Consider the following 25,492-nt stretch of genomic DNA (forward strand, 5'->3'; position numbering starts at 1 on the left):
TGATTTCAGCTCTGCTCTTGAGCTGCTGACAGATACAGCACAGCATTAAGTCAGCAGCCTCGTACAGCTTGAGCAGCAATTGCTGCTCTGTTCATATTTCATTGTGCTTGGCACAAAGTTGATACTGACGGAAGGAACTTGGTGGGAATTCTTAGGTGCTGAAATGCATATTCCTATCTCAAAAACTCTGGAGTTCCCCAGTGAACTACTGAAGCTTTAAATCCAATGAGGAAATTGATACCTTTAGGTACAGTTGCACAAGGTTGCTCAATTGTCCCAAAAAAATTTTCTTCCATTTTGTCCTCATTTTTCCTTAAACATGCTGAGTGCTTTACTGACTGGTGATCCACATCACCATTTCTACACCCAAGCGGATTCCCTTACTTGGAACATCCCGGGCCCAGCATTTTGCTCTGGACATTTTGCAGATACATGGTGCCAAAGCAGAGCTTTCCTCAGCTCAGCCTGGTTTCAGGCAGTGTCTAGACAGCCACACGCTAGCCTTTCCTGGGTCGAGAGTATCTGCAGCGATGTCTGTTTCTGATTATATAAATACCTAGTACTTTTGCATGGGGAGACCACAGCTTGCATCAGGCCTGTATCTTCTACTTCAACAGATATTTAACAACAGTAAAAACATACCAGGCCTTTTACTTCACCCTTTCATTTTGACATAGCTTTTTACCAGACAGAGTATGTAGAAAGTATTTATTTCTACAGTAATAGGTCTTAAAAGTAGAAAGTATTTCTTTCCGCAGTAATAGGTCTTGACTGACAAGGTCAAGGGAGAATGGAATGAGATTTTTCATAAAAGCACTAAAATCCTACTCAAGGGAGAGATTTCTATTCCAGGAGCAAATAATTGCACACAACTACACATATCTATAAGTGAGAGACTTTATTTGAACCAATTTTTCAAATACAGACATCTGTATTATTCTCACTTCTCGGGAATGTTTTCTGCTCATTTTTTGAAGCTTGCAACCTTAGGACAATATTCAGGACATATGTGTACATTAGATCTCTGCAGATGGACACATTCATAATGCACAAGTACAATGAGTGAGAGACTCTTTCCAGATCCTCACACAAGAGCATCGGAAATGGGCCGCTCTAATTGTCAAGTTCTGCTCTTATTAGCTTCCAGACACGTCACAGTTCTTGATACTCTCTAGGCTGTAGCCGCCCTCTTCAGGCCCCGATTTACTACTGTGTTACTTCAGCTGTATGCCAGTGTAACGCCTCAAAATAGGGCTTAGGTGATGCACAGGGATGTGTTTCGTTCATTGGGAACAGGCATGAGCAGAAAAACCAAGCTATTGGATGAACGGTTCACCTAGGATTTTCTTTTGTGAGAGTAGTCTAGGTCTTAGGCTGGGATTTTTTTTTTTTTTTTTGGAAGTGACCAGTGGTTCTGGGTGTGTAATACATGGATCTTGATGTTCAGAGTATACAGGGGACCTGTACTGGGACCTGTGAATTGGGCCCCAGTGAGGTGTCTTTCAAGTTGGGCACTCCAGATGTGAGCCACTGGGGTCACTAGCCTATTCTGCAAATCTCGACCTTCACCTCTTCTTCCACGTATTGCTCAACAGAGGAATGTAGTAGTAAAGCATTGTAGGTAAGAATGCAGGCTCGCACATGACCTGAGATCAACACCCTGATAAATGGATAGAGGGTAGCACTTTCAGGACCACCTAAATGACTGATGATCTTCAGTTCCATTTTGGAAAATGACTGGAAAATTTTAGGCCTGAGACCCCAAATTCGCTGCAGAGAGAGGTTTGGACATCCTTCAGCATCTGGGCCTTAGGAGCTTTACATATTTTTGAAATCCAGTGAAATGTGTGCTCTCAAGAGCCCGTGTCACTTAGGTTATTCTGAAAATGGTACCCTATATACATATGGGTAGATAAGGGGCAGACTTTCACAGGCACAAGTGGCAGTTAGACATGTAACTCCCATTGATTTTTTTTCCCCCTCGGGGACCTGGAAAATTCCCCCCCGAGGAGTTGAATCCTCCTCTCGCATTATTTTCACACCAGATTAACACCACTGGTTCCAGTGGAGCGACTCCTGAGTTACCCCGGTGTGAGCGAGAGGAGAACCAGTCCTGAGGTGCTCTAAATATCCAGTGAAAGTGCTAATGTGGCAATGTGGAAAAGCAGGGAATCTGAGCACAGGCCTGGAAGAGGACCCCCACCACCACCCCCCCCCGCGTCGCTGAGCTGCAGGTGACCACTGAACAGACTCCTTAGCCAAGAGGGACCACAAAACCTTTCATTCAGACCCTTCCCTCCACCTCTGCAAACCACAGCTGTTCTGGTTCCTTCCTAAAACACCTATGACAAACACCAGACCTTCAGTACAAAAAGCCTCGCACGCTGGTTTGCCATTCAGAGACTGCAGAAAAAAGAAATAACTGCTGTGGGGAGCTTGGTATGAACTCCCTCTTCCTTTTTTTCTTCTTTCCTTTCCTTCTAAACCCCTCTCCTCCAGTCACGGCCATTTCTTTCATTTAGAGTAACACATTCCCCAAGTGATGGTGTTTACGCTGTCACCATAGGTGAGTTCCTCCTAGCTGAGGCCTCTCATGGGGCTGCATTAGGGTTTGGGGTTGGAAAACACTGGGTCTGTAGGGATCTCAGCAGGATGCCCTTCCCCTCCCTTTGGAATGTGGCTCACGGTGGAGCTTCTTGGCTGATGCAACTATTGCAAGGGTTGTGGGTTTTTATACGCTATCAACGCAGACAGTCTGTGGATGCCACAAACGTTGCAAAGCAGACCAAATGCATGCGAATGATCTACTGTATTGATGGGGGTGTTAAGTTGGGATTTTTTTTTATACTTTTCCAAGGCTTAGTCTAGATGAGGTGAGATGTCAAGAGCTGGCCTACAGCTGGTATGAGCATTCAGCATAGATGTGGACCGCTAGCATATCTTACTGCAGAGGCATGGAAAAGCCCCTTTTGGACTCCGAATTTCCACAGCACTGTACGTGAGGTCAGACACCATATTCCCAGTGCGAGTCATTCTGACATGCCCTTCCCTTTCCATACATAAAGTAACAACCACAGACACCTCCAGGCAAAGCTATATACTATTCAAGGAGAGAGGATTAGACATATACTCCCTGGGGAATTCATGTCAGTTGTTGCATCAGGAGTGGTAGAAAAGCTCCAACCACTCTGCTGGATAGTCTTTGCCCCACTCTTTACTTCTGGGACCTCCTGCCTCTTGTGCTGCTCTCAGCTCGCTTGATATCCTGCTAGAAAAATTGTTCCTCAGATACCCCTGTTCTCCTTCCAGTTTCCGTCCCATGCTACATCCTTTATACTGTTTCCGTTTAGCCTTTTAAAATCTGGCTGAAGAGGCAACTCAAGGAAATCCAAATGCTTTTCTCTGCTCTCTTCCTGTACCCTGAAGACAGCCCAGCTTCCTATACAAATCTTGTGTATTACACATTAAACCACTGCCTGCTCAAGGCAGGGTTTGTCTGTGTGCTCTCTCTCACGCTCTCTTTGCCCTGAATCTCTGGCAGGATCAGGACACGGTACAATAAGAAAGATAGGGGGGTGCTTGGTTACAGCTAGTAATTTTACACTGGAACCAAGGGAGAGGAATTAGTATTTAAATTATTTAGGTTTGCAGTTGGTAACCACATACCCCGTTCTCTTTGTGGGGGAAGAACCAGAACACAAAACCCAACCCTTTGTTCCCTATGCAACATGGCAAAGTATGTTCTTATGAACGGTGACAAAACACACACGATGCCCCAACCATCAGCCAAGGGGAGGCAACATGCGAAATATGAAGATAAAACATCCCTAGGGAGAGAAAAATGTTTCTGTTTCTGAGGAGGGAGGAAGGCCTATGTCCAGGAAGACATGAGAGGCAGTTTTCTTTTCCTTATAAAGTTAAAAACAGTAATAGTAAAGTAGAGGCAAGATGAAAATTTTGGGGTCTGAAGTCAGAAGAGCAGGCAGACCAGGCGGTCTTTGCAGAAACAGGCAAGACAGTCCTTAAGAAAACTCTTGTAAATGGTCATGCCAGGAGATGAGGCTAAACAAAAACCGTGCTCTCTCCTTCCTGCCTCCTCCCAGACATCTCTCCCACAAATCCAGAGACCTGAACCTCAGTTCTCTGGACTCGGTGCTAGAGACATGGGGTGTCTGCAACATCTGAGCTGGGCTGGGCACCTCGTGTGCTACGAACAGCAAACATACTCTACGCCTCTCCTCCCTATGCCTCGGCCCCCTGTGTCCATCAGAGCGCTCGCCCTCCCCAAACACTATCCACCCCCTTGCCGCTTGCACGGCAGAAACGGGCAGGGTGGTGAGACCTGACATACGGTCCAAGCAATGCCTGATGTCCGCGCTACATCTGCTGAGTTGAGGTCAGGCTGGAAGGTGTCTCAGGGTTTACCACCCATCATGACATGGGAATATTAGCATATATATCGTTTATGAAGTATGACACAATACCTATCTGTCAGTCAGCCCATCTTTCTACCTATTTAGTCTGTCTAATCTACTTTAGCTAGCTACGTTTCACTATCTCTAGCAATCATCTATTGCTCCATATTATCTAATTTCTTCCTGTCTCTCTCTCATCTTTTTCACTCTAATCTTTCTTACTCTAGCTATACTCCCCTCTGTCTCCCTATCATCCATCTATCCACTCGAAAATCTTTCCCCCCCTCACCTCTCTAATCCCTGTTTTTAAAAATCTCTGTCCAATCTCTCTCCCACTCTCTCTTTCCCTCTCTTTTAAAAAATCCTCCCACTCTCTCTCTCTCTCTCGTTTCTACACGCCAGGAAGCACATGGGAATGAATCCTGACGTGTTTTGATGGCACTTCCAGTGAGCGGTCTGTGTTCAAACCGATCATCTCTGAGGAGACACGATTCATCTTTTCTCCCTATTTCCAACAAAGAGATGGAGGTGAACAAAGGAGTAGGGCAGGGAGAGCCAGCCAGCCCTCTGAAGGCTGTGGCACTGCCACTCCAAGCATCAGCCACCGGAGGATGTTGGGGCTGTCAGCAGACCCATGTTTTTGGTGTTACTGCTGGGAGGCCAATTTAACCGCGGCCCTGCAGCATTGTATGGCAATCCTGCAGGGTACACTGGCTGTCATTGCCATTGCGGCCAGGAAACCATCAGAAGCTGGTGGGAAAGCACATGATAATAATCATGGCAGTGAAAGAGCAATAACTGGGTTTCCAAAGTGCAGTTATTACTTAATAAATTTTAACTGTTGACTCTTGCAGCTCATAAACGGAGCAGTGGACCCCAATGGCCATTCAGCCTCAGGGCTGGGTGTCTGTCAGTCCTCCACCAGGGCAGGCTGGGTCTAGTGGGTGTGCGGTTGGTGTGCACCAGGGAAAATCCCACACTCCGTGGAAAGCGGTAGTGGAGATTGATGAGGTGGTGCTCTGCTCCAAGCCTGTGCCACACTTTTAGCTGGCTGTGTGGAAAGGACATAAATGACAGCTAAAAGCCTTGGCCTTTGCTAGAGCTGGGTGAACCAACCCAGGTTTTGCCAGGGAGTAGGAATGAGATATTTCTCAAAGTGCACTCGACTGGATCTTGCACTACCAGACCTTGTCCTGCCCATGTGCCTATTTACTCAATGCATTGGCCCAATTTATTTTGCCAAACAGAACATTTTCAGAGGGCCAGACACACTCAACAACTTCTCCAACCCCAGCCCAGTTCGGTGAGCATCACTGTGCTGTTGGGGGGAGCTCAGGCACCAGGACCCTGTCCCCTCATGGCCCTCAGTGTGGCCTTCGGCAAGGGTCAGACCTTCAGCATGGACCAAAGCTGGTCCCTCTGCTGGGACCCATGGGGCTGTCCAGGCTCATCCCTCCAAGGTCACCATTATTCTCCAAATGAGGGCCTAGAAGTCTCCTAGAGAGCTGTTTATTTTGTTCTTTCCTAAAACTGACTTTGTTACTTGCATTATTTATGTTAGTTGGTGCTAATGCCTCACTCAAAATCCAAGCCTGCTTCTGTTAAAAAATCCCCTCAGCAGTGCCAGGGAATGTGGTTGGTCACTGACCGGTGGCCAAGGAGCACAGCGGGGCCACACAAGAAGTGGTCCACCAAAGACCACAGGCCAGCAGGATGTACGGCAGCATAGAAATGCGACACGGTGGTATTAATGATCATTATTCTCATTTATTATAATTATTGTTCAGTTTGAAAAAGGAGCCTGGAGCCAAGCATTACGCTAATTGGCACTTTTTTGTTGTTTTAGTTCTGAAAACAAACTGGGGTTTAGTACGATTTTTCATTCGTTTGTTGGGTTTGGTCTTTTTTTTTTTTTTTCTTTCGTTCATTCCATCACATTGAAAAAGGAAGAAAAGGATATTTTTTTTTCCCTCTTTTGTTTTAACTCACTCGGTAAGTCTGGACTCCTCGGATGAACGTAACATTGCACACACACACACTTGGAGAAGAGAGGTGGGGGGGAGAGAGAGAGAGAGCGCGCTCGCGGTGGGCAGACAGACACACGCACGCGCCAGGTCAAAGAACTCTGATACAGTGCAAGAATTTTCCCAAAATGATTGGATCATCATTACCAAAAAACTCGCCATAACAACACCAAGAAACAAAGAAATGTTTAAGCCACACTGTTTGACTGGGATTTTTCCTGCTTTTTTTTTTTTCTTTAAATGTTTGCCACACAGAGAGAAAAAGGGTTTAAGTGGGAATGGGAGAGGGACGGACAGGCTCACAGATGTGAGCAGGAAGGGGGGAGATCGAGATTGGGGTGGGAAGGAAGGATAGAGGATAGGGGGAGGGAGGGAGGGGCAATGGGGAGTCATTTCTTAATGTTCAGGCATTTTCTTGGTCCGCCTTGCTCTCTTCTTCTTTCACCTCTTCCTGCTGGGCACTTTCAGTAGGTTTGGTTTCTTCTACAGCATCTAGAGAGGAAAGAGATGGTCCAGGGTTAGTCAGCCATGATCTAGAGCATCCTGCATGTGCACACAGGCGTCGTGTGTGGGACTGCATGGCTTCAGACTTCTCTCTCCCCAAAGTGACCCAGGTCTCAAAGCCCCTGGCACTTCTGCATCATGGAAAGAACGTACTGGGGTTCAGGCCAGCAGAGAAGTCAAGTGTGTAGCTCTCATGAAACACCCCCAGCCCCACTGAAAGCACATGCAACTGGAAGGAGCTGCCTAGCCTGCTGCTGATGGGGCAGGCAACCATCGTTCATTTAATCAGGTGCACTAATTAGGCTGTGGGCTTACCAGCTAGATCAGACACCTCTACTACCATTTTACTGAATGCAATGACTGTGCCAACCATTGTTGAATTTTTAGTCCTACAGATCCTTCCAGCTGAGTCTTAAAGAGGTCATGAAGGGAAAATTCTACATGCACTTGAAGCTTGCAAGAGCAGAGGGAAAAATTTTATAACCTGTAACTCAGACTCCTCTTACGCAGAATAGAGATCTAGAGAAATGTCTCTAAGCTTTCAACAATGGGAGCCTTCAACTGGGAGGTGATCACATCTCTCCAGTTTTCTTGGCTCTCCTTTGAAAGGCAGAGCTGCCCCAGGAGGAACAATGAGTCTAACTGGAAGATGGGTCTGCCTGTCAATCAGATACCTTGCTCTGGCACACCATTTACATGAGAAGTTAAAATAAACACTAGGAGCAATCCCACAACAGTGGACTAGACAGGTGATCAGAACCAAGGGGAAGGCAGAGGTGGCCGGGAGGGACAAGGTAAATGAAAGGAGCGCCCCTCAAGCTGGAGTGATATTGCTGCTGGGTTCATCCAGCCTAAGACACCATGCTCCTCTCATTGCAGCGGGAGGAATTTAATTGTCTCCAAGTTCCAGCTGAGCAGCTCGCATCATGTTTAGAACAGGGTACACTAACATGTTCCTGGGCCTCTCTTAGAAGCCCTGCTAAGGTCTATGCACCATGTGGATTGCTTTTTACAGGTGAAGGTGATAGTGCACCTAGGGCGGCATGGCTGTAAGGTAGAATAATGCACAAGGGTCTTAGTGTACTGTAAAGGCTGGTCTGCTCCATCCCCATCTCTCCCCGTTCCTCACTGACTCCACAAACACACACATACATATAAATACAGACCATGGAGAGGCCAAGCAAGCAGCATCACTCCAGATTTGGGATAAAGAACAGGGAAAAGAAACAAGTGCTGAAGGGCTGGGTGGTGTGGGACAGACCTCAAGATTGTTACGTCACGTACCTCAGTGCTGGCACTTGACACACCTCTGTAGCATCACTGTATCTCCGGTGGTCATTCAGAGAGGACTGTGGGGTCCCTTTGAACCGGACAGTTCCTGGCTTCTCTGATGGGCTATCAGATTATGTTGCACCAGCAAATAAAATGGGCCAGGGACTGCTTGCTGGCCCTGAGGCCAGCTGGCACCACACAGCTCATAGACATATGGCTAAACTCCCTTACTCTCCAGAACAGGGTGGCTGCGTCTGGGAGCTGCCTGGGGCAAAGCTAGTTGCCGTATCCAAAAATCACACCATGGCCCATTCTGTCAGCTTAACAATATGGATGTTCACATGGCAATGTTTAGTTTGTGAGTATTAGCACCCTCACACCCATGTTTAGCATTAGTGAGAATGCTAATTGGGATGTGAACCTTTCCTTACCGACACCATTTATGCATTTTGGCCTGGTCCACTCAATGCCATCAGATGGCAGACTTGTATTTGCTTCCAACACTGGCAGTAGGTGCTACATTCCTGCTTCCCTCTCCCCCTCAGCTCTTTAGCCTCTCTTTTGAATTCCTTCCTATCCACCATTTCCATATGGATCACCTTTAAGTTGTATGCAACTTCCTATCCTGAATCATCTTCACCAAAGGCTCTGCTTCTGGACCTTCAAATACTTTTTGTCTTAGTTAACTCTGACTGTTGATTTTCCAAAAGGAAAAAGTCTGTGGGAACAAACCAATAGCCCAGTACCACGGCCTGAGCCCCTGCACCGGCAAACCTTCTGTCAGCAAAAATATCTATGGACTTGCTTTCCCTTGATACTGAACAGCTGAATAGAGTGCTACTCAAGGACTCCTTCTAAATATGGTACAGCCACAGCCATGAACCAAAGACAAAACGGGCTACTGAATAAAATAGAATGCAAGTATCGCTGGAAGGCAAAGCTGGCCAACTTGCCCTAGTTTTGTTAATTTTCCTGAATTATTTGATCATACACCACTAGAGACGGAGGGCAGTCCTTTTAATCCTGCTCTTCTCCAAAGCATTCATGGCAGGATACATGTTGAATTACGGACCTGAGAGTAGAATCCCCATGCATGACCATCTACCCCTAAATGTGAGCCAAAAGACTACCATGAGCCAGCAGCAAAGCATGCTTTTCTGTAAGGCTTTGACAGATCCTAGTAAGGCAGAATTTCTGTTTTTCTGCATGTAAATGCAAGATGAATGAAAGAGTAATAAAAGATTGGCAATGAAGCTTCAGTCACACAACCCCTGATGCTATATTTCATAATATTTAAAAGTTTCTGTGTCTTCCTACTGAAAATATGTAGATATTTTAGCCGGCAGTCCCGACAGCCTCCTCAGGACAGCACCACAGAGGGGCCCATAATGCAGCAAGCACAGCGATAGACACTAGGAGGTCCTGCATACCTGCTGTGACACTGAGGGCCTTGGTCAAGACATACAACCACAAAGTCGCACAGATGCCCCTGTTACAGCAGCAGCTGAAAGAGAAGCCCAGCTCCTACAGTGGTAGGCTCTTGACAATTGTCCTAGCGAGATGGGCAGGAAATCCGTTTGCACTCAAAGTGGGGGAGCTGGCAAGCTTGGTGACATGAGGTAGCTCACAATGTTTCCCGTGCCGTTCTTCCTCTTATGATAAGCAGGGAGGCTGAAACAAAATTTTCTGCCATGTTTTGTTCCCTATTGGCTCACCACAGCGGCAAATCAAATTTCCAGGGAGTGCCCGTGGTGCCCAGAGATCCCTGGCTGGCAGAGGAATTGCGCCTCACTGGTGTCTCGCTGCCCCTCTTGCCTTTCTCTGGAGAGCTGACTGCTGACTAGGCAGATGACTCTCTGCTGAAGCAGCCCAGAGACTGCACTGATTACTGCCATGGCTGAAGTAACTGTACTGACTCTGAGGTCACGGAGCAGCAGAAAGGATTTTAAGTCACTTCATCACATATTCAAGTCAACAGAGGGGAATCATACAAACCAAATGCTGGACACCTGGCAAACTAGAGCAAATTTTCATGACCGTGCATGCCTCAAGTATAAATAAGAGGTCTACCTTTTTGATTAGAAATTATCATAGAAAAATTCAGCCAGCCACTCTCCCTCTTTTTTCTTGCATGGTGTTGAAGCAATAAGGGGAAATACCCTATGCACTACTACACCCTGCTAAGCTATGTGTTATTACCTAGCAGCTTTAGCATCATTTCATTGAACTTCAGGATGAAGGAAAAGAAGCAACCTGGTGTTATTATAACATAATGAACTTTAGCGAGAAGTAATACCATAAAAAAGAAAGTTCAATCTGTGGCACTGCTAAACTACAGCAGTGAAAAGAGGAGGATTCTCTCTGTGCAATAGGAACAATACAGCACAACCCTCCTGACATCAGTTCCAGTTAATAGTGGTTTCTGATTCCTGAGGAGAGGTGAGACGGTTTATCTGACTCACCCTTCACCAGTTTGTTTGATGCAGGCTATTTCTGCAGTATGTTTTCTGGGGTTTTGTCCAGCCTAGTTTTCAGCATCCCAGCAAAGGAGGGCAAGGTATTCCTGGGGACATTAGTAGCTAGCTATCCTGAGGATTCCATACATCAGAAAGGATATTCCTTACATTGCTTTTTACCCAATACTAGTCGTGATTTCCCATGTCCTTGAACTCTGGGCTGCCGCACCTGTTGGTTTGTAGTGGACAGATACAGTTATACAGACAGAACTGCACAGCTTTGGCATTTTACGTTCACTTTGCACTTTGTTGGAACAGGCATAAAAGGTAACAAAAAAGCAGGTGATAATTCAGGGTATTTAGGCAAAATGTTCTGTCCCCTGCTTGAGGAACAAAACCATTTCATCCCGGGTGGCCAAATTCCCACCTGTCTAAAGCTGCCTCCCTTCTGAATATGCCAGCACTGTGAGATCTCCTCCCGCAAGCTCAGAGTCCCCTGTGTCCACTTGCAAGGGAGAGAACAAGCAGGAAGCAGTAAGTTATTTCTTAAGATGGACCAGGACTGGGGCAGCACCGAGATGCACGTGAAGAGATCATGAAATGGGAAAGTTGAAGTGGGAGTGGATAGACATCTCACCTGACTCCAGACATCTACACAGAGACATCTCCAGCTGGTCTTCTCATCCTCTGCTCCCTTTCTAATCAGTGGAAATAAACATGACATTTCTAAGACTCTATTAACCTGACCTTTTTAGATGCCTACTTTAGGACAAGAGGAGTTGCAGCCTGGGATCAACCACATCTTTAGCAAGCCAAGGTGAAGACATCCACATTTGTTCAAGAGCATTTCAGCCACAGAGCAAAAAGAAGGGCCCAAACTCACAAAATGAGAACACAACACATGCATGTGTAGAAGAAGCAGAACAGGAGGGGAGGCTGAGCTGTAATATGAAGCAAAAGAAGCTTGAGGAGGGGCCAAAAAAAAAAAAATCTGTCCTGAAGGATAAAGCAGGAATGGCTAGGTCAAAAAGCTAAAAAAAAAATCCCCAAAACAAGACCCACAACAAAAACCACTTTGTGCTTGCAGTCATCATCCTCACAGTTGTTTTGATGCACACCAGTCATCACTTGCACTGTTCCTGTTACTCCAGCCCTGTGGTCCCCTCCAGACACAGCTTTGAGATTTTAGTTTGTTTTGCAGCTTTGCCTTTTGTTTCAGTCCCTTGAAATCTATGCTGCAGTCCAAATCGTCCTATAGCATGGGGTAATTTTGCTACAGAGACAGGCTTTTGTGAGCCAAGTTGCTACCAATCTCACTTCAATCTAGCACCCTGGATGGGGCAGCCAAGTTGAGAAACCTTTTGGGCAGCCTCAGACAAACCTTAAGCTGCATCTGCAGAATTGCTCAAGCGATAGAGCTGCATGGTGGGAGAAGCTGAGGAGCATTTGCTTCCCAGCTAAAGGCCCTGTGTCAGAGACACGCTTCATACCTACAGCTCCAACTGCTACCTGCTAGGGTACTGCTTTGCCCACAGAAGAGGAACAATACAGAAATGAACTACAGATCCTTGCTGAAATAGGGTCTTAGAGAGCTCCTGCCCCTCAGCACTCCATTTATTTCCTGGAAAGGGTGAGAGTCATGTCTGTGAGCCCTGCTGAGGAGCAAACGCCGCGAACATATGCAGCTCTGGTTGCTGTAAAGCTGAAGCAGGCACGCAAGCAGCAGTTTTGCTCAATGGTGGTACTTCCAGCTGCCTTTGCCTATGCTGTGCTCTAATGGCTGAGCATGCAGGCTCCTCTCCAAGTCTCTCCACTGCCCTACATTAGTGAAATTAGGTTGAGTGGATTTCCGGGTAAAACACTGTCTCTTGGGACCTGCCCAGCTCCCGTCTGACTTGCCAAGATTAATTAAATCAGAGCAGACATCAGCTTATGACCATAGTAGCAGCAACCTCTCTGCTGATCATTTCTTTTGTGGCTGGTGGCTTGGGTTTTGTTTTCCTTTTTGTCTCTGTTCCACTGCAGATCTTTAAATTACCACAGCCAATGCCAAGAGAAGAGAAATTGCACAAACACTCTGGGATTCTACTACAGATGCAGGGATTTTGCTTTTCCTGCTTTCCCACTGTTTCCATAATTATTGCTGATACTGACTGTGCTGCTAGAACTCTCCCATGCCTTTGTGCTAAAGTATTGACAAGATCTGCTCAGCTGCTGCTCTTTCTCTAGCATTTGTCAGGCTCACTCCTTTTTCCCTCTGTCCTCTGCCAACTACAGCCTGGTCAGAGATAAAACTGAAAACCTGTGCCTCATCTGGTCTCTTCTTTGCTTGCAAATATTAATCTGGGTTTTGCTGCCCCGTTATAAGCAGACCTTGTCTTCCCAAGAGATGACTCTGTTTAGAGACATTTTTGGAGGGTAAGGAGCACTGGAAGGCCCCGTTTAAAATCCCCGACCTAAGCTGCTCCTAGTTTTAATGACATTTGGATCCAGATTTGGATCCAGGCTTCACAGCTTGATTCATCTGTCCCAATCCATCTGTCCTTCTAACCAGCCAGAAGCCAAGTCCAGGCAGACGATGGTAGGACTGAGACTGCTGAAATGAGACGCAGTTCAGGTTCAGAGCTGTTGCTTATGCAGTTCTCTTCCCAATCCAAGTTAGCCCATTGCAGTCATCCCTACAATCCGTCATATGCAGTGCTAAAATCCTATGCCGTCCCCACTCGCTGCTTCTGAAAACTGGCAGACTCATGCTGGTCCAGCAAAACACCTTACATGAGAAATGAAGGAATTGGGTATTTCAGATGAGTGGCTGTGTCTTTTCCGGGGTACTGACTTGCGTGATTTCTCTCAAACCCCTGGTGAATCCCTCACTTGTTACAGATGGTCCCAGGGTACCACCTGGTTCCCTGAGCCCTGGCGGGGATTCCTGGTGGGCACATGGCACCTGGGAGATCTGCGTCCCCTTGGTAAACCCTGCAACAAGGTGGTGGGGAGGGATGTCCCCACTGCAAGCAGCAGGCAGAAGGTCCAGGGAAGTTGCCCAGTAACTACTGGAAAGAAGCAGGCAAAGAAGCCTCTTAAGGTTAAAACACAAAGGTGAATACGGCCACAGTACATGGTAGTTTGGGCTTCCTATTCCTGGACTGCTTCATCTTTGTTTCAGTGCCTTGTATGCGAACCTCAGTTGCCTTAGTAGAGAGAAAAAAAACAACTTCTGCCAGTCCCATGGCTGATGACTTTGCTCCAAGCTTGGATGTCTGCCTCTTCTTCTGATCCTGCTAAATCCTCAGAGGACATCCAGCCCCAGTTCTGTCGCCCCAGCTGCCTTTGCGCTTTGTCAGGCTGAAGAGCCAGTGGCTTAGGGATTTCCTCTCCCTGTCCTCCCGCCCCACGCCTTTCTTCCCCCAGCACCACCACAGAAATCCCACCCTGCATCGGCATCTGTGTGCGCAGTAGATGGAAGGGAAGTAGTGGTGGGAGAGATGCTCAGGGTGCGCAGCGGTGGGGAGAGGGTGCCAAGGGGAGTCAGGATCGCAGATCCATTGCAAAGCATCTTTCACAGTGTCTAGACACCAGCTGCTGGGTTGCCATGGAAACTCCCCAACTTTGGCTGACAGGGAGGGAGCAGTGAGGTCTCCAGAGAAATGGGAGTGGTGGAGGAAGAGGGTGGAGAGAGAAATGGGAGGATGTTCCTTGTGAATGTGAGGTGTTAACCCTGTTACAGCTACCTTTGCAAATATTTTTGCTTCCTGGAGCATGGGAAAGGAGTGGCTCTCCTTTCTTCCACTGCCATTTCCTTCCCACACCCATGGATGCAGCCAGGCCTGAAGGCTGAGACAAATGGCATGCCTACTGCTGGCTGGTCATTTATTCCTGACTATTACCAGCACTTTTGGCCCAAACTTCCTGTGTACAGTACCTATACAATCCATCTAAGGATGGAAGAAGCCTACCAGAGTGGTTAGGTTTTCAGACAGTGAGACCTCCTTTAACAATGCCTCTCTCTTGGCCACCGTCACTCCTACTAGTAAATGCAGCTCCAGGGAGGACAGGGTTCTCCCACCTGGCAGCAGTGTGATCTGTCACGGTGCTTCTGTTGAGATGCTTTGCTGCACTAGAAGTGGTGGGCAAGTGGGAGGCTGTGTAGTACAGCAGCCAAAGGGGAGGTGAAAGAGCCCTTTTGGGATGAGGGTGCCTGGGAGGCGGATGTTTTGCACTGGCATGGAGTGGCCTCCTGTCAAACAGCATCAACGGTGCTGACCTCAACAGACTCCTACCAAGGTTCCATGGCCTTTACAGCCAGGGAGCCTGAAGAGGAGAAATGGGAATTGACTTGCTCAAGACTGCCCCAGCCATCACCTGGGGTCAGAGCTGATCTGATTCTCAATCAGATGCTCAGCTGCCCTGCTGGAGCAGACGGGCTCCCTTCAGGAGAAGTTCCAAGCTACCAGCCTCTCCATCTCCCCAGAAAGGATGAGCCAGAGTCAAAGATGTGTCTGCTGACACTCAGACCACAGTTCTTCATTATCCACTGCTTCACGTTCCAGCAAGGTAGTGTACTGGTCTTTTTAGATACAATATCCAGATAATATCAGACATATAGGATAAACCAGGATATAATATCTAGATCATACATTTATGATGAACTCAGATCTTTCTGAACATCAAGAGCTGTCTCCACTTTGAACTTCCCAAATTGCTACAGGTAGCCAACAATGTAAGTATTTATCAGGTCTTCATCACCACAACAATGGCCTAATCATGGAGGTATTTCACCCTTGTGGCATCCCAGTGAAGAAAGCAAAGGCTTTTATCTGCATTTTAGAGTGAGAAAGTATGAAGAACTGGACTGCGGTCGTACAAAAGCCTGTGGTGTAACCAGGAGGCTGGGTTGCCTTGGCTCTTCATTCCAGCATCTCAACCAGACACTCTGCACACAGTAGCACTGTCGTAAGTGTGATGCCTTGGTCCTGTGATTTCTGAAATTCCACAAAGCCCTAATTTCAGGCCAAAACTGGAGGTGCAGCAATCTCAGCAATACCCACCCCCGCACCCCCACAACCATCACAGGAAGGCAGGTAGAAGAAAGACATTCATTACTTCACCTGAGGAAAACCTAAGAAGAAATAACCCACAAGTTGTTCTTTACTCTTCTCCTCCCTTGCCTCTGTTGATTTCACATAGGTCCTGCAGACCAGAAAGGCTACTGGTTTTAATTCCTTAAATACCTTGTAATTTGAACAGCTTGGATATGGAGGTTTTACTTGCTTCCAGCTGTGGAATGTAACAGTTGGCAGCTACTCTTGGCATACACATTGGAAAACAGGATGTCCCCATCTCAGGCAACAGTATTCTTTTGTGTCACCCATTTTTTTCCTTCTTGCTGGGTTAATTCTGGAGGATAGTTTAGAAACAGAGGGCATGTGAGGGGACAGAAGAACAAGGTCTTGATAAGACATGTCCATTTATTTAGCCTCCCTAAGGTGACTGACATGTGAGATCATAGGGGAGAAATCAGAGAAAAGATAAGAGGAAATGGAAATACCCTGAGTAGATCATGGCCAAGTGAGCAAAATGTAGCCATATTGAAGTGACTGACAGTGATTCCTGTACAGCCAGGACATTTCTAGCAGAGTAATTAATTCAGGGAGTGAAGCTTACAGCACTTTGGGGTTGGAGGTTTGGAGATGCCTGGCAGATGCACAGAGAATAGCACAGCAAGCAACAGAAGTTTGATAGACAGACCAGATCCTCAGAGGTCTGCCCATCTTACAACTCCACTGATCAGCCTGGCAATTGTGGTAGGACCAGTAGGGGGATAAAAATGAACCCAGAACCATGGCAGACTGTTGGCATTCATGCACTGCTGATCCTGAAATAAAGAGGGTTAAGGAGAGAAAAGAAACATGCAGAATGCTAGAGCCTTTGGGTTCTCCATCTACAGTTCCCACCTCATCACACAGGACCAGCTGTGAGGCTGCTCTCCTCCCCTGCCCTGGCAAAGTTGCCCAGGGAAAAGAAACCAGAGGAGGAAATCTTCTGTAATTGCAGCAAAAAGGTCTAGAAATTCCTTCAGTGCATCCAGAATTAATGCACTGCTCCTCCCCTCATACTCCTCCCCCTTCAGCTGTCGGTGTCAGGAAAACAAATTGCTGCAGCCCTTACTACAAACCACGCTCCCACCTCCCTTCCCCCAGCCCAAAAGACATGTGCCATTCATAAGCTGCCTGGCTGCTGGTCTCCATTATTAAAGCCTAGAAGGCTGATAAATTGGGGATTCATGGAGCCTGCAAGCCTCCAACAACCAGATTGCCATGGAAACCAGAGGCAGCCTCCATCTCCAGCAGAAATGATATTGATCTAGCTGAAGGCAGGGAATTACAATCAAGGAGAGGATATAAAATGTCTCTTTTTCTTCCCTTTGCTATCCTCCAATGTTGTGTTTAAATGAAGGAGAAATTTCATTTAGAGATCATTAGTTTGTTTCTGTCCATCTTCATACACCAAGGCTCTGCAAATTGGATGCTAAAATGAATTAAGTGCCTGTTGTCAGGCCTTCCACAGCCATCTTGTTGATAACTGTCCCCTGCAGTTGCAACATCAACAACACCAGCTCTTTGCATCGAAGATATTACTAATATTTCCCATACGCACAGCTGGTGTGCACACATGTAGGATCCCAATGGGTTTTGTGCAGAATGGGCACGGAAACACAGCAGCTGCTCTCTAGGAGGCAGTTCAGGCTTAATGCTGTACCCACTGAAGCTCCTGGGAACCTTTGCTTTTTGTTTCAACAGGAAGAGGTCATCACACACATTAGGACAGCCCGGACATAGGAAGAGGCATTTTGAACTATGAGCACTCGTGGGGAAATCCCCACTTCAAGATAACATGGCGTGGCATTGCTGGTGCAGAGCAACCCTCCCCTCTGCCCAAAATCCCGTCTGGGACTGCTTAATCACAGCCCTCCAGGGATGGAAAGATCAGTAGTCACAGCACCCATCCTGCAAAACTGGGTGGGCAGCTGGACACCTTCCCCAGCTCATACTGCAAAGACCAGATCCTCCTTAGCCTGACACCTCATCCCTTGGATGCCCATGAGAAAGCCTAAGGGCTAGGAGTAAAAAGCCAGAGCCTGACTTAAGGTGGGAGGGTCGGGCTGCATAGTTGCCTCTTCCACCCCAAGAAATCTCTGTGACCAGAGGTGTGGTGATGCTTGTCCAGTAAGTGCTCAGCATTAGGGAAAAAGTGGGGTGTAGGGCAACCCTGTGCCTGGTGCTGGCCATTTTCAGAGGGCCAAGCTACACACTGTGAAGTAAGGAGGGAGCTGCCTGGAAAAACTTTTAGGAGTGCCCTCGTTGCCAGCGGCGGTCTTCCCTGTGAAGGTGGTAGCAGCTAGCATTAGTAATTCTGACTTTAATTCAGATCTGGGATTTTTTGTTTTGTTTTGTTTTCTGTTTTTTAAAAAAACCCAACCTTCTCCCAGATTGGGAGGAACTTTCCATCTTTTCAGCTTTTTGAGCACTGCACCAAGTGAACCAGTGCTGCTGTCTTGCAGTAGCCATCTTGGTTTAATTGTGTTTTACAATAACAATTCAATCAGGCAGGCAATGAATTCAGCCTTGACATGAGGGCACCCAGCAGGGCAGCTGCAAATGCTTGGAAGACCTCATAAGGGCACAGCGAGGCAGCCCCATGCCCTGTGCGCAGCCAGCCGTGCCATGGCGGCATGAGGCCAGGTTGCATCACCTAACACCTTGGAGCAGCAAGTATGTCCAGGTTGTCAATGGCAAAGTCAAAGCTCTTTAGTACTGTCTACTGTGCTCTGCACAGGTCCACAGAGGCTGTGAGTTACCACAGCTCCCACTTGCAGAGTTTCTAAGTTTTTGACCAAGGTGGACCAACCCATGCTTTTGGCTTGGGCACCATTGTTTTGACAATGGCTGTCACAGAAGAGGGCTTTATCTGAGGCATGAACCCACCAGGCTTGAACTGTTCTGAAATTGCTTTGAAATTGCACTGAGGCATAGGAAGTGGCACCCCAGTGTTTCATGCTCATGTTTCTCTCCCCTTGTCCTCTGGCTGATTTTATTTGTTGTAAAGGTCCTTGTCTTGGGTCTTGCCTCTTGGTCACAAAGCGATGTCGTGAGATATCCACGTGAATGAACACGTCTGTCTTACTCTTCCTCTCCTGCTGGAGCTGTTCCACTTTCATAAATCATTAAATATTCATTGGGCCGGAGGAAAACATTGACTCTGTAGACCAGCCATGAGGGCACTCATCTGGAATGGGGGAGACCAAACTCCACATCTTGGCTCCAGCAAATAATAAATATTTTATACAAAGTGGAACAACTCCAGCAGGAGGGATCGGGGAAACTTCATCCAGCAGCCCAATGGCTTGCTTGCAAAGATCACTGCATTTCAGCTTCCTAGGGTAAGGCATGAGTCTGTCTTGTCTTCTGTCCCATTCAGGGAGTACCTGACCCTCACGTGCTAGCTACTCTAAAAGCAAGCAAAGGTTTCTCTTACTACTTTAATCTAAAATCCCATAACCCCTGGTACTGGTACATTCTGTCTGCTTTTGACAAGTTAAAGGCTTCTTCAATGAAAAAAAGAGTTTCACAGAAAAATTCCAGCCCAGCAGGACTCAGAAGCCCTGCATGGAGGGGGTTTGAACTGCAACCAGGCTCGACTCCTCTGGTAGAAACACGTGTATATGTTTTGCTAGAAACGAGGACAAGAAGTAGTTGTATGCTACATCAGATAGGAACAGCTGGAATTTTCTCCTTGTTCCCTGATGTAAAAATCAGTGCAATCATCCATCTTTCTCACAGTCATGCAGGTTCCTAGCTTGAGGCACAAAGAAACATTTTCTTTCTCATTTTGTGTGTCTTTATTGAGTGCAGTGAACAGTGTTGGGTCTGTGTCTCTTGAGACCGAAGTCTGCTGTTCATCCAGAGGAGTGGTGCTGCTCAGCAGCAGTGCTGTGCATTTCTTCTCCCTGCCTTCCTGCTGGGCCTCAGGTGTGTTAAGGAGCGGTTGTGTCATGGACAAGAGGTCAAGGTCAGCCCCTGTGCCTGGCACCATGTCGGGCCACACTGGTAAGTCTCCCAGTGAAGGCTTGGCAGTAGTGCTGGGATGGGTTTGTGCATGACTTCATCCCCAAAGGTAAGCTTAAAGGCATGTGTTGGAACTGTTTACACTGCTGAAGGATCTCTCAAACACCCACCAGACCCACTGACTTGCAATCTTGCAGCACCCTTAATGTCCATGCTGAACACTAGGAGCTGTACCGTGTGGTACAGGGTCAGGAGATCTAGGTGACAGTCATGCCTGCTCACTGTTTGGCAATACAGAAGTTACCTTCCTGAGCTGTGCTTTCAACATCTGGATCCCTGGTGTACCAGCTGAATAATGGACAGTGAACACAGACAAAGGGCCAGACAGAGCTGCTGCTCATGTAAATTGTAGCAGCCCTGCTGACCTCACAGCAGCCCTCTGATGAGACCCTGTGAATGCAGGGGATTCCCATCCCTTCTGACCACAAGGGAAAGCAGAAGACCAATATTACAATATTGCACTGGGTCTCTCACAAGGGAAGGAACATACAGACGATTTGTGAGCAGATCTAAGATTAAGACCACGGACTGCTTCAACTCACACATCTTTCTGAAGTGCAGTGGGGCAGGCTCCAGCCCAGGGCTTGGTCTCCTGTGGCATATCCCTTGTTTCAGCACTGATGACTGAAGAGTACTCTGAAGATTGCTTATGACACTGATGCTGAAATCACAGGTGAAATCCTAACCTGACGTAAGTTAGTGAGGCTTAGATTTCAGCCCTGTAGCTGCAGCTACAGCTGGTGAATGTTGCCTCCAAACAGACTGTAAAAGATGGGAGGAAGGATGGAGGGAGAAGGGGACCTTGGAAAAGAAATGTTGAGATAGGTAACACAGGGTACGTATGCTGGAATACACACTCTTTCATTTCCTAGCCCACACCCAGTGAGGGATGGAGTCCTATACTCATCTGAAAACTAGGCAGTTATGGACTCAGTCCATATAAGCTTGCATTCACACCTCCCTCTCAGAGGCTTGCATTATTTCCAAATCAATGGGTGCCCAAAGCCTTTAAGAACAGCAAAGGGGTTTTAAAAAGTACTTTCCACCACCCCAACGTTAAATTACATTTACTTTATTCCATTTCCATCTCTTCAAATGGTTATCCAGCAAGGTCTTTGGAACATTCTTCGCAGCTGCTAAGAGGGTTCTGCCAAAGTCAGCAGCACTGGGGGATGCTCCTGCAGACTGGTCACAGCTCTCGCTCCTGCCCTCCCATCCCTTTCCCTGTAAGTGCAATGCATTGTCGGGTATGATTCTGCAGCACTGCACCAATTTAGCGTTGGGATTTGGATGCTCTTCCAAATGTCAGAGAGATTTTCTTCTTCATTAAGCCCTGTAGGTTACAGGTAATGTCCACTTATCATTACTAGCATTCCCAATTACTGTGTTTTGCTGAAGGAAGATGGAGAGGTTGAATAGTGTCTTCCACCTTCTGCTTTCTTTCATAATGAAAAGAGGACTCATTTGCTATTGCCTCAAGGTAGAGCTGGAAAGTGTGCAGTCCTTTGAACACTGGATAATTGGGACCTTATGACCTTTATCTAAGACTTATTTACATTGCGCCTTCAGTCTCACTTTTCCTGTCATTAGGAGAAGAACATTTTCCTTTACATCTCTGGGCCCTGTCCAGGTTTCCATAGTCCTTTTCCTGATTACTCTGCAGCCCTGCAAAGGGCAGGTGTCCAACATAGGCTCCTGGCTGCCAGGACCTCAGCTGAGATTTTCAGCTCTGTTCCAGTGTCCCATGCTGACAGTGATGTAGCTAAGGACACAGAAAGAAACAAGAAACATTTCCACAGATCACATTCACATTTGGTGATGATAAAGCCAAGGTTCTTTATATGGTAGAGGTCATTAGAGCTAAAGGATATGCAAAGGGAGCCTTTAGCAGGGAATACAGAACTAGAAAGAAAGTCACAGTTCTAGTAACCTGCAAAACCAGACCAGACTCCCCTTCAGGGAACAGCTAAGCACACAGTAGCATCACACTCCATCATTCAGTTTTCGCCCATACACTGTTGTTAAATGCCTCCTCTATTTTCTGCCTGAAAAACATACAACACCAACAGAGACGAAAGCTAGAGAAGGAGGAAGCCCTTCTTTAAGTCAAGCTTGCAGCATGAATGTAGTCTTGAGAAATATATTGTGGCTAGAGACTTGTTCAAACTGAGCTTGTGTAAGTTGGTCTTTCACAGGTCTGTTGGAGGTCCAGAACTGGAGGTGGAACCTGTTCCACAGAGGTGATGCCAGTGGCTTGACTTGTAAGCGTCCTGTCCCGGACTACATTTTCTTTGGTTCTCTTGGCCACTGCCCAATCTCACAAATCGTCATATAGCTGAATAAAATATTTGTGCAGTGCCTTTACAAAAAGGAGAACTCCAAGTCCACAACGGACCTGGATGTCATTGCAGTCATCAGTGCTCATTGGGTAGCTGTCTTCAAAAAGCAAAGATGTTGGTATGCATAAGGACTGGGATGAGGAGCAAAACAGAAGAAATATTGCCTTTCTGGAAATACGTGTATAGAAGTACAGCCTTTTCTGGACTAATGTGTACAGTTTTTGTCACCCCACCTCATAAAGGACATTTGCAGATTTAAAGGGAGTGCAGACAAAAGCAACAAAGATGCTGAAAATCATGGAATCATTTAATATAAAAAGCAATTCAAAGCATTGCTTATGTTTTCTTCAGGAAATAGATGAACAGCAAGGGCTACAGTACTACGACCTCTGTGCATATGTACATACTGTATGATGCTATGTACAATAATCAATGGCATAAAGTAGGGCTATCAGATGCTTTTGCTCTTTTTGTGACATAACACAAGTACAGCAAGATATTTAAGGCAGTGGTGGCCAATTCATTGCTGAACCTTCTGGTCATTGTACAGCTGGCTGGAGTCAGGGAAGCTGTTGACAGTCAGTCAGATATTGCGCATTTATATATGTGCCATATAAAGCCACAGTTATAATTAGTATCAAAAGGGATAGTACATCATGCTCTAACTGTTAAACCAAATCCTAGGCAGCAGAGGACAGGGATGAGTCCTAGCAGCAGAGAGACAGTTAACCCCAAATCTGCCCATAGCAGTATTTGGTGCTAGCCACTGCTAGAACTACAATAAATGGATGTTAGGTCTGACCTGGCTTGGCAATTTCTGTGTTCCTCTACCAGGTATTTTCATGGACCCTTGGGAGTACAGCTTCACCTTGCCAGGGTACATGGAGTTGCCACAGAGATTAGAAGTGATCACTGCACTGCCACTGATAATCCAGTATTAATGTACCTATTATACAGCTTTTGAGGAATATATAACTAATCTGATTGTGCTGACCTGATGAACTTTTCCAATCCCTTTCCTCTCCACATGGGAGTTGTCTGTACCATAGAGTCAGTACTGGTACCTTTAAAGTATTGCTGCTTGGAGCTGTAAATCCTGGCTGATAGTCTGCAAGCTTATACCTGTCTGAAAAGTTCAGCCTACTTGATCCTAGTGTAAAGAGATTACACCGGTGGTGGTGCAGAGCACTGCTGGCAGCTACAGCAAACAGCTGCCACTTAAATTTCATTGCCCATCTGTCTATTCTGTCCACTGGTATGGACAAATAGCAGTATCTGAGCCCTCCTCAGCAGAGAATTTGGTTATCATTTATGGCAGAAAGCCTTCCTCCCATGTGAGCATTTTCTGAAGGCGATCTGAGTGCAGTTGTAGCGTGCCATTGTGGAAAATATTTTAACAAGGAGACAGTGATATTGAGCAAGATCTAGGTGGAGTTCAACCATCGGCCTTGGCTGTAGAGAGCTGTGTGTTAGCATGAGCGACCACAATACAACATGAGCACATACTGTGACATTAGTGTGCACCGCCTTAAACAAAACCACCTGTATGTACTGCTTGTAAGAGCTCCTTCCTGTAGAGATGTGTAAGAGCATATCACTCTCAGCAAATCTTGGTATACCATCTAGAAAGTTCAGAAGGTTCAAGACCGATAGCTTTGTTCAGTTGGAATAATGCTATAAAGATGTGAAGAAGAGTGAGGATGACCGACCTCCATATGAAGAATAACTCTGCACAGCATGCCATGATCAATGAGGAGGGGTTTGGCCAATACTGCAACAGTGGTCGTTCCCAAAATCAGAAGGGATGAAAGGTTGCTGTCACCTTTCCTATAATTTTCATCCTTCACAGAATAAACCAGCCTTGAGTGTCCGCTCATTTCTTACTGAAGGCCCAAAAGAACTGGTATCTCCTTGGTGAAAAACAGCAGTTCACCTGCTCTCCTCAAGAGGCATTTTCCAGTGTCAGCCCACACCTTGTCATTGGTAAATATGCTTAGTGTCACCTAAGATTTCATTAAAAGAGGTCAGGTCCCCGTTCACCACTAGCCCACTCGAGCAGTTCCCACCTATATGGTGCAAGCTGCATCTCATTAGAAAATAGCAGACCTGAGACACACGTGGGACCAGAGGCAGTATTTCACTGCAACAGAGGAGGAAATCCTGCACCTGTAGCAGGTAGTGTGTAGGTTTCCTGTTCTCTGGAAAATTGTGACATTCCACTTTCCTCACCCTGCCCCTCACATGGCTATTTACACCAATGCAAAGCAGGCTGTGAAACATACATGCAATGCTTATACCCATGTAGACACAATGCAAAGATTAAAAATTTCAGAGCAACTGAGGACTAGGCACATACTTTGGCAACTTTCAGCATGTGCAGGTAGCCAACATTGCATTCATATTCTTACTTCATTGCTGGAGTAGTACTACAGACAAGAAAATGCTGGCACGCTTGCTTAGAGTTGTTCCCTCTGGGGCAGTCATGGGAAGACTACTACATTTGCATTGCTTTCCTCGGCTGCCAGGTGTAGCAGCAGAGATAAGCTCCCGTGAAACAGGAATGGCAGTGAGGGTGTTCTGCCTCATGCCAGCTACCCATGGACCAAGACTAAAATTCCAGTTATACAACTGCAATCCTCTTGTGTAGTGCAGGCCATACCTTCTAGTTGGTACATGACAATAGACAGCCTCCCTTTCCAAATCTTTATATAGCCAGTGCTCCCTAGGTGCAGCAAGTATTGTCCTTCCATCAACATGCTGACTGAACTGAAAACAAAAAACTGATTCAACTCTAAACCATGAAAAAAGGATCCATAGGGACTTGCTCCCTCTGAGGAAATGAAGAGAAGATGGTGCCTCCCAGTGCTCTTTGCTTGCAGGATACAGAGCCTTGGGGGAACTGCTGGCCCGCTTACATGCAAAGCAATTGTCATCTGGCTGATTTTTCATTTCAGCTGTGAAACTGCTCCATTGTAAAGCTATTTCCTCAAGCGGGAGAAAGCATTCTTCATTTCCCAACAAAGGAAGATCCATTTGTTTCCTTAGGCACAATTTACTCTTTCAAATTTCTGGGCTTTGTTGTACTCTTACCTGACAATCTGAGAGTGCTTTTGATGTGAGAGCTAGCCAAATTTGGAGGTGAGACTCGAAAGCCTGGGAAAGTACAAAGAGAATCTAACACTGTGTGACATTCACCTCCTTTCCTCCCCATAAGGCACACAGTAGCCCACCTTCTTCTATAGTCTGCTGTACTGGATGCTGATCTCACTTCAAAGCTGTGCTAATGTAGACTCTTTCCAGTAACTTTGATGGAGACTCTCTGGATTTAAGCCAATGCAACATAGATTAGAATAAGTC

The 25,492-nt window shown here is 46.6% G+C and overlaps 1 protein-coding gene across 1 annotated transcript in view; it reads right to left on the bottom strand.

Moving 5' to 3' along the window:
* Nucleotides 1–883: 883 nt before the first annotated feature.
* The window catches only part of GAP43 (growth associated protein 43), a 61,864-nt gene continuing 37,255 nt past the window's right edge, over nt 884–25,492 (bottom strand). The window contains exon 3 of the mRNA XM_064466315.1: nt 884–6,931. Within this exon, the coding sequence (XP_064322385.1) occupies nt 6,843–6,931 (89 nt within the window). The 3' untranslated portion in view covers nt 884–6,842. The remainder of the gene's footprint in view (nt 6,932–25,492) is intronic.

The sequence above is a fragment of the Phalacrocorax carbo genome, chromosome 1 (genome assembly GCF_963921805.1).
Source record: "Phalacrocorax carbo chromosome 1, bPhaCar2.1, whole genome shotgun sequence".
NCBI lineage: Eukaryota > Metazoa > Chordata > Aves > Suliformes > Phalacrocoracidae > Phalacrocorax > Phalacrocorax carbo.